Source organism: Trachurus trachurus, assembly GCF_905171665.1.
Source record: "Trachurus trachurus genome assembly, chromosome: 3".
Classification (NCBI taxonomy): domain Eukaryota; kingdom Metazoa; phylum Chordata; class Actinopteri; order Carangiformes; family Carangidae; genus Trachurus; species Trachurus trachurus.
In genome coordinates, this window is record NC_139893.1 from 14,575,931 (window position 1) to 14,586,263 (window position 10,333).

A 10,333-nucleotide genomic window follows, 5' to 3' on the forward strand; every position below is an offset into this window, starting at 1 on the left:
CACTAATGTAACATTAACAGACACATTAGCCTGCTTAATGTTAGCCCGCTAGCCAGCCATTAGCCTACAGCTTATTGAAAATGCCATGCTAACAGAGAGGCAAAGTGGAAATAATAAAACAGCAAAAGTGCTACATTAACAGACACATTAGCCACTATATTAGGCAGAGAGCAGACATTATACCGACAGATACACAGGTGTGAAGCGGCAGGATGACACAGTAAACAGGCGCCATCATTTAGCTGCTTACAGGATCGAAGCGAAAAAAATAAAATAACCTCAAACCTGCTTAAGTGTCCCTGAGCAAAACACTGAATCCTTACCGGTCCTCCCAGCTGATCCTGCACGCTCATCAACTTACAGTATTTTCCATACCTGCACCAGTAATTACCATATTACTTTTATCTGTGTTATTTTAACTTGCTAGCCTTGGGATACCCCCGGTAGTTAGCAGCAGTTTTACATTCAGACCGACAATGGCACCACATCAAAAAAATTAATAAAGAAATAAAACTCGAGAGACCAATGTGCTGATGCAGTAAGGTCACTGCTACCAAGGGCTAAAAGAAGAAAACGAAGAAGAAGGAGAAACATTGGGTGAATGGAAAAATGTGATTTCTTAGCTCTAATTCTGCTGCAGTACCGTCCAACTTCAGTTCGCATTCAATTCAACTGCCCAGTAGTGTGTCCCTTTGACATTGTTCTGCTGTTTACCTGCAAATGTTGACACTTACTGCTGCTGTGAAAATGAACCAAATGTTCAAAACAGAGGTGGTACTGAATTTTAAACTAAATCTCTTCAACATTTAACTCAACCACATTAAATCACTGTTGTTGTCGCTGGCTGAATCAGAAGCCTTTAGCAGTTGAGCCCGTCACTAGTGACTGAGAGCACCGTCATCGTCTCAGCCATAATACACAGTGAGATACTTCCAGGTTAAAAGCATATGATAACTCTGCTGCATGCGCGGGTTTCCTCCGGGTTTCCCCCACCACTAAAAACATGTCAGTTAGGTTAATCCTCCAGTCAGCGTCCCTTACCAAAGGCACCGGCTCAAGATCTGGAGTCGGTCCCCGGGCGCCGCGCCGTGGCTGCCCACTGCTCCTCGGGGGATGGGTTAAATGCAGGGAAAGAATCTCACTCTATACAAGCTGTATATGTGACATATAAAGTACCTTTACCTTTAAGTTATTGACCTCTCACTGTGTTCTTGTATAACTTTAGTTTTCTACTGTCCAGAGCGGAACAGTAAACAACAATTAGCACATAAAAATGCATTATGAGGCTACAGTCCTCACTGCAGGCGGCCCCGGTTCGAATCCCGCATCGGGCAGCCCTTTCCTGCATGTGATTCCCCCTCTCTGCCTCCCTATTTCCTGTCTCTCTCTTCACTGTGCTATAAATTAAAGGCATTAAAACCCCCATATATACTTTAAAAAAATGCATTATATATTATAATATAGCCTACTGTATGCTGAGGCTATATTCCTCGCCTGGATCAAATCCTGACCCTGCTGGCCCTTTGCTACGTGTCTTTCCCCCTCTCTCTGCCTCCCCATTTCCTGTCTCTCTGTACTGCCAATTAAAGGAAAAAAAGCATTGTAAGTACAGTGACAGGGTTGCTTTTTTATGTTTATACTGACGTGCATTTATATGTGATGACGTTGCTTAGTTTAGCTCTCTTATCTTGACTAAACAAAATTATTTGGATCAGGAAAGTGATAAATAATTTGCTCCTCATTTGTAAAACCTTTTCATTTGCATCGTCTCTTTCTGACAAGTTGTGAATGGAGGCAATTGAACTGTTTACAGATTACGACAACAGTCAATATAACGTTTTGAAGTCTGACTATACTGGGGCTGACAAACACACCACAGTACACTAAATCCTTCAAGCGTTGATAGAAAAAATGCCCCTGAACACATTTAGTTTGTTCACAAGGTTTGGAAGTTCTGACAGGTAGTGAGCCAGGTTTGACATCTAAAAGTTGAATAAAATAGACGAGACCTCAATTTTATGCATAAATGGAGCGGTCAATGTGCAGCAGCGCTTCTTGAACTCACTACGCTACTACCAGAATACACTGCATGCCCGTTAACATCGGAAATGAACAGAAAGCAGTCAAAATTATGTACTTCCCTGGAATTGGTTAAAAAAATGTAGCATAGCTGTTGATGTTCTGAATAATTTTTCAAATTAAATTTGGATATTGGTTTTCATGGATGTCTTGTAGCCACACCGACCGATCTTTCATTATGAACTCCAGTTGAGAGGTTCATTTCATGCTTATTTTTAGAGCTGGCTGGCTGAGTAATCCTGTGTTATGAAATAACCCTCAGCTCCCACCACAGCGAGGCGTCGGCACTACAACGTACAGAAAAACAGCTACAAACTGCTGTTCCAGAGTGACTGCATTAAATGCCCCATATCAACCAAGTGAGAAGTTTCAAGTCATGAATCAGACTGTGTGTCCCAGCACAGAGCTCATCAGATGTGAGTTTCAATAGCTTACACTAGATCTTTATTTAGATAACTTGATGTATGCTGACAACAGAACAGCAAAAAGCAATGTAGTGGTCTCTGTTAGTTGGTTTTAAAGGTTTTTTTGGGGAAAAAAAACATTACGTGGTTGTTGAGAAAAAGAGCCTGACATCAAGCAGACGTGGCATTTACTCATGCATACTAATGGGCGGTAAAACACAATTGGCCCAGCGATGCAACAGCACTTTTATGATGTTCATAATTTCAAGCTTTGTCATGCTATTTCATATGATATACATGCTCTTTTATTTCCTTTTTCCCCCAGTGTCCTCTGTGATTTTAAATGACGGATAGATGTTAGATTCTGCAGCGTGTGATGCAGTATTTACAGCAAGCATGAAATATTTGAGTCCAGTCATTAATATCAACAGATTTTAGAGCCCTGTTTGCCTCTGCCTTCAGGTCAGCTCGGTGGATTTCCCTCCATATCCGAGGTATAAATTCAAGGGGGACAGGGTTATGATGTCATTACTTAATGCCAGACATTACTAGCCGAGCAGCACAAGATGGAAAAGTCATTCCTGATTAATCACGTCTACTGAGGAATACATTTTCATTTTCTCCTTCACTTTGTCTCTCGGTGCATGGCAGTTCCTCTGCTTCCTCTCCAACCAAATCTGCCCTTAACACACTTATTCTGATCTCTGCCTCTCTCTTTGTCTCTCTGTCTCTCTCTCTCTCTCTCCGTCTTCACACATGTTCTTTTTTCCTCTTCTCCTTTTCTGTGTCTCTCTCACTGCCCTCTCAGTCTACTCTATGTAGGCCATGGCTCTTTTAAAAGTTCTGTCATTTGAACACTATAAAGACAGATTACCCACTCATTTCCAAGCCAGCATGGAGGGCTAAAAAACTTTCTCTTTCCAGCACCACAAGTATAATGACCCATGTGTATGTACATGGTGTGTTCCCTGATATTAAACTCTATTCCGTGACACTAACAGTGGCACTGTTTCACTTCATACGGTCTGCATCTACAGTTTATATCTCTATCTAAATTTCAAAGCAAACAAATGGTTCATGGCTTCCAGGATTCATTACACCTCTCTCTGTATCTCTTCCTCTCTTGCACACACACACATACACTTACTACCTCTTTGCTCTCCACTGAACTGTGTACTCTGCGGTAGTTAACTGTATTGAAGTGTGTGTGTATTCTCTGGTCTCACTGGACAACTAGAAGGACCCTCAAGTACCTGAAAATCATCAGCACTCAATGACATGTCTCGCTTTTTCTGCCACAGGTCACACGTGTACACACACACACACACACACACTTTCTTGCTCTTTTCGTTTGATCTGTGTGTGGGCCTCTGTGCGACTGAGGGGGAAACAGAAGTGTGTGTGTGTGTGTGTGTGTGTGTGTGTGTGTGTGTGTGTGTGTGTGTGCATGTCTTCTAGTCTATCTTTCCAACATATAGGTGAAAGCTATAAGCACTATCACACTTCTCATTCACAGGAAGCAGGCAATTATTAAAATACACACTACACCACACACAAACCGCCATCGCTCAATTTAAAGTAAGCCACAAAGAAATACATCATTAACACAGCAGCACTAACACAAAGACACCCACGGACCTGCACAACTGTTCCTTCCTACATATGCATAACAATACCGTGCTCACAGAAACCAAGACAAATCAAAGCGCTGGGTGAGTTACTATCAATACGGCACTATACTGATTTCCAAAAATAATCCTTTAATTATCTGAGGTTTTGTGCTCTCTGCTCTAGATGAAAGGCCTCACCCATGTTGATTCTCAGATGTTCTACAATTCAAAAAACTTGGTAACACTCTTAGTCCCATGTTAACTATTTATAAGTACGATGTAAACATTTTACTTGTAGTTGTAAGCAGATAGAGACATTTCAAAGTTCTCTACGAAGACATATTTTACATAATTCCAACTGTGGTTTATTATATTGTCACTCATTTATTATCTGAGAACGCATCAGCTTCCATTTTGGATGCTCACTGAAAGAGTCTTTCTTGACAGATACATCAATAAATATCTTATTATAACTACATTAGGGGGAATTACTCTTTTCCTCTAAACACTTTAAGAAATATAAATATATATGTGGTGAATTATGAACACAAGATTTGTGTGTACTCAACTGCTCAGTGGATGAAACAGACTCAAATGGCATTACGTGGCCTAAGCACAGGACCTGTTATGTGAAAACAGGTCGTCACATGTGGAGGGAAGATCATGAAAAAAAAGGTGACATCTGACTAAGTTTAAAGCTGTACAGAAAAGAAAAATGAATTTGATTCCTCTTTGGGTCATTAAATTAGTGTTATAACTCATCTATCAGACGATGTAGCCCAAACTTTGAGCAAAATTCTATATTTCGAGTAAATCCGGGGTGAGAGTGTGGTAGTTTTTTTTCCGCATTGGAAAATGCAGGCACACAAATTATGCGTCACGCTGCTCATGATTCATCAGCCACTGATATTGGATCCGTCATCCGTCAATCAAACGTCTGAGACAACACACACACGCCGAGCTCAGTCTCGCCCCAAACATTGAATATCCCGCCCATTCGATAACGACCAATCAAATTTGTTTTCCTTACTCGGGTAAACCTGTGCGCCAACTCGTGGAAACTCGTAGAAGGAGGCGCGACAAACAGGACAAACGGCCATTTCTGAACACCTTTAATTGACCCAAGAATGCCGTGGGCTCAAGAGCTACTACAAAACCCAAGTCTTGAAAAATAATTTTTGATCAGTGCCTGACATACACATTATCACACAATCTATATTTTATTAAGGTTTTACAAGTGTCATTGCTATATTTTCTCTCTTGCCCCTATACGTTTCAGTGCCTCAGTTTTGTGAACATATGGTTAATTCGGATTGGGCAGAGAGCTCTGTTTTAATTAGCCATCGTCTCATCCACAGGAACTCGTGTGCTCAGTGTGTGTGTGTGTGTGTGTGTGTGTGTGTGTGTGTGTGTGTGTGTGTGTGTGTGTGTGTGTGTGTGTGCGTGTGTGCGTGCACGGGAGAGAGAAAGAGACAGAGAGCGAGAGAGCTTCATTTTGTCCCGTGTGTGATATTAGTATGCCAAGCAGGGGGACAGACAGCTAGTTCCAATATCTTGTTGTTTGGCATTGATTCAATGTCAGCTAATTGTCACCGTGTGCATGTACTTGTGCAAGTGTGTGTGTGTGTGTGTGTGTGTGTGTGTGTGTGTGTGTGTGTGTATGGGGCTAAATACCCTCATAAGGATAAAAACATTAAAAAGCTTTACAGACAGACATTTAAATCAGCTCTTACTTTGATAAGGGAATCAAACTAAGTATGTGTCTGAGTGTGAGTGTGTGTGTGTTGTGCATGTTTATTTTTCTAAGTGTGTAAATGAATGTGTGCATGAGCGATTAATCAAGTGCTTCATAGTCCCAGTGGGAGTCTAAAATGAAGTTCTCGGACATCTCGTTTTTATTTATACGTGTGTGCGTGCGTCTGAGTGTGTGTGCGTGTGAGAGAGAGAGAGAACATGTACCAAAATGTCTTTTTGTACAATCCATGGTCGAGTGTAATTACAATATATTATTCATATGAACAGTGGCTGGGTTATATGGGAATTATGATCACAGTTGGGTGTTTGGACGTTTCTTGGCTGAAACAACCTGTTGATGAATGGGTTGATTTCTCTCTCTCTCTCTCTCTGTCTGAGGTTTTAATAAAGTGGGTTTGGCAGCTAAATATTGGCGTAGAAAAGGCCACAGAAATCTAATTTTGTGTTTATTGTTTAACAGAATTCTGTGTGCATACAGATGGCTCACGGTTAACATGTTTTCATGTGATATAAAATAACTGACGTGACTCAATATAATGGTTATAATGTAAAATTCACTCTGATTTTGATTTTTAATTAAATGTCTGATTAATTTAATTTAATTAGAAACTAGTGTATTCACGTACAGAGTAAACTTGTTGATGCAAGTGCATTTTTATTGAGTTTAAAATTGAAAAATCACTTGTACTCTCAAAATTTTAGCTAAAATCATTTCTATGATTACGGAAAGAATCCCTGATATCAATGACAGAGTAAGAGCAAAAAGATCCAAATCCACTTTTCTTTGCAAATTTATTGTTAAATCATGATAATTAACCACCACCATCCATCTTCACTCTGTCATTATCTGTTATTTGCACTTGAGTTCATGTCTGAAGATAGCTGACTTCTTATGACATTTTTAAGTGACATTTCCAGACAATCAATAATTAGTTGTGTGTTGGAATTTAAAATGCGACATCACATTTAAAAGGCTGACAACCATCTGGGGTTTGAGGTTTGATGAAATAAATTATTGCCACCCTCCGTCTGTCTTTCCAGATGTCTGTCTGCCCTTTAATTTTCTCTTATACTCCGTCTCTCTGTGTTTAGCTCTTCAGCAGCTAAAAATAGCTTCTGGTCTGTTGCTCATCTCTTTAATAAAAGGCTTTTTGTGTGGCCATTGTCATGCTCTCATTAGTCTTGGATTAAATAGGTAAATTACATGTTACATGTTCAACACGTGTTTGAACTGATAATGATACTAGAAACATAATAGACGCATTGACTATAAAACAGCTTGTGCCAATGGGGGGGAAAAATGTGCAGTGAAAGACGATTCACAGGTGATAAGAAGCAGTTGCTTCAATCAAAAAGACCTTAAAAGCACCATCATCATATTCATGAATGTGCATAAATTCTCCAACAATCACATTTTCATTCCAATCCCTTTATTTCCAAGTTGACAGTCTGCATACACAGCAGTGGAATGCAAATAAAGATACCACAACCAAACACACAGGCAAAAAAATAAAAATTCAGAGTATGAATCATCGAGAAGTAGATGAGTGTTGAGTGAAAGGCATGGGGACTACACACAGGAACAACACAAAAACTGTTACTTCTGTCCACCAACAATTATCAGGAATTTTACCACTGCTAAAAGAACAATTTTCCCCTTAATCACAGAGGGAGCGACCTGACAGATGTGTGCATGTGTGTGTGAGTTAGGGGGGAGACTGAGAGAGAAATACAGAAGGACAGGCATTGAGAAAGAGAGGGAGGAGACGTGCACAAGTGCACACAGAGAAGCTATTGATAAACAGAGTAACAGTATCGCTCCCACCGAACGAGGAGAATGTTAATGCTTCTTTTTCCATCTATCTCATCCATCCATCTGTCCATCTACCTATCCATCCATCTACAACATGAGCAACCTCCATGGCCACAATATCCCCACCGACACAGACCTGCTGGGCTGCTGACAAACAGCATCAATCCCCTGTCATACCTTCAGACTCTCCACAGTCTCTGAGACAACTGCTCCTCTGTGAGTGTGACTCCACAAAACCATGTTTCACCATGAGCATGCTTCCTCTCTCCTTGCCCTGCAGATCAAATTTCACCCTATCCCTGTCTGCCCGTCTCTGTCTGAGTCTCTCTCTCTGCTCATTTTGTTTACAGTAACACAGGTTATTGAGTTAGTTGCCAAGACAGGATTTGGCATAAGAGCTCTTGTTGTCTACACTTGGGACAAACCTCACAGAAATTGTGGTTTATTCGTTTTGATGAAAATATCTGCACAGCACTGAGGCCCAAAAAAAGGAGAGCATGCCTACACTGTTACTCAGATGTAATATTGTGTCCAAGTTGGACACTGCACTGTCTCTCTCACGGGCACACACACACACACACACACACACACACACACACACACACACACACACACACACACACACACACACACACACACACACACACACACACACACACACACACACACAGTTTCCAGTGCGTGTATATATAGGCTATAGCTCTAATTCTCTCATTTACACTCTCGGTATCTGAAACACGCGCGCACTCATGGACGCACACAACCAGAGCTGCACGCACACACGCACATCCGCAACTCTCTCCAACACAAACACAAACACACACACCACACGTATACACGCACGCAAGAAAACGGCACGAATTAATCACCTTGCCTTATTCTCGCGTGCGCGCATAGACGCGAATATTCTGATCGCTTCCGAAGCGCGCGCGCACACACACACACACACACACATATACCGGCATGCAAATGCGCGGGCACGCACACAAACGCAGACAAATCGAAAACCTCCAAAACTCACCCTTGGACGAGGAGAAATCCCCGATGACAAGCCCCAGCAGGAGGAGAAGCGGGAGGTCGCGTCTCAGCCTGCCCGTTGTCTTCACATGCAGCCTCCTCCTCATCAGCAGCATCTCCGGCACTCCCAAATCCGTCATTTTGCTGTTAAATAAATCCAAGCTGGCTTAATTTTAAAGCCTTCTCCCCACCTTGCCGCTCTGCTTGGCTGAAGGAAGCGGAGGGGGGTAAAAGAGGACGGCCGCCCCCCTCCTCCTTTTTCTTTCGTTATTATATCAAAACAAACAAACAAAAAAGAAAAAAAAAAAGAAAAAAAAGATATTACACCCGAGGATCAATCACGGATATCCCACACACACATGTCCATGTTAAGGTTTGGACAGGACAACCGGTGACGGGTTGACGGTCTGAGATCGGGCAACACGCCGCTGGTGTGAGCTGTCATAGCAGAGACCGGTGGACCGGAGGAGAGAGACAGAGAGATGAGGAGAATCAGTGAAGGAGAGGAGAGAGGTGGTCGGTAGGTCCGCACAGCACGGCGAGCGAGCGACGACTGAGAGAGGGAGAGGGAGAGAGAGCATGGGAGAGAGAGAGGCCGACGCAAAGAGAGAAAGAGAGGGTTACACGGGGAAGTAAAAGACCGGGAGGAAAAGTGTTAGTGGAGGAGGAGATGGAGGGAGGGAGGGAGGAAATCGAAGAAGGAAAGAAAGTGAGTGGGAGGGAGGAAAGGAAGGAAGGAAGGAAGGAGTGAGAAGGGAGGGATGGGAGAGAGGAGAGTGGGATAAGAGTGGGATATGAAGGGAGGATAATAAGGAAAGATGGCAAGGGAAGGAGAGCAAAGAAACTGATTTAAGAAAGAGAGGATGAGGGAACAGGAGGGAAATGAGCGAATTCATGAAAAAGGGGGGAGAAAGATGCATCACAGGGCCAGAGGAAGGGGAAGAGAATCATGTCAGGGAAGACAGGGCAGAAGTGATGGATGAAACGAGAGAAGCAGGAAGAAAGTAAGGGAAGGAGGTAAAAGGGTAAAGGAGAGAGCAGTAACGAGAGAGGGCTTTCAGCACTAAAGGATGGAGAGTAAAGCAGGGCTGCAAGGGGTGGCAGGAAGGGAAGAAGGGAAATGAGAGGAATAGTTATTGGGGAAAAAGGTGAGAAAAAGGTGCAAAGATTATTTTTGGACAACAAGGGAGGAAAGTCGTGAAAATAATGGGAAGAGAAATTGAGAGAGAAACAAAGGAGGAAATAAAGAGAAAGAGTAGGATTCAGAGGACAGAATGAGAAAGAGAGATGGGAGGAGAGAGAAGAAGCTTGAGGTTTGGAGAAAGAAGGGGATGGGGGATGAAAGGAAGGATGAGGGTCATTAAGTGATAGGGGGACAGAGGAATCATGGAGGAAGAGGAGACGAAGAAAAAAAAGTGCTGGGTTGGGAGAAGGAGAGGAGGACGAGGGCAGAAATAGAGAGATGGCTCAGTGGAACGGCAGGACAAGAAACCAAACACACACACACACACACACACACACACACACACACACTAATTGGCACAAGGTAGAGTGTTCTTTTTTTTTTTTTTGGTTCAACATCATGTGACCTCAAATAAAGTAGCCTGGGAAAGTACTTGAAAGTACTTGAGGGCATGTGTGTGTGTATGCGTGTG

General features: G+C 42.4%; 1 protein-coding gene across 1 annotated transcript in view; it reads right to left on the reverse strand.

The window, feature by feature from the left end:
• LOC310984129 (CUB and sushi domain-containing protein 1-like) overlaps window positions 1–8,818 on the reverse strand; it is a gene marked incomplete at both ends in the record, with an annotated part of 396,452 nt that extends 387,634 nt beyond the window's left edge. Inside the window, one exon of the mRNA XM_083969256.1 lies at window positions 8,683–8,818. Coding sequence (XP_083825382.1) covers window positions 8,683–8,818 — 136 coding nt within the window. The remainder of the gene's footprint in view (window positions 1–8,682) is intronic.
• Between the last annotated feature and the right edge of the window lie 1,515 nt (window positions 8,819–10,333).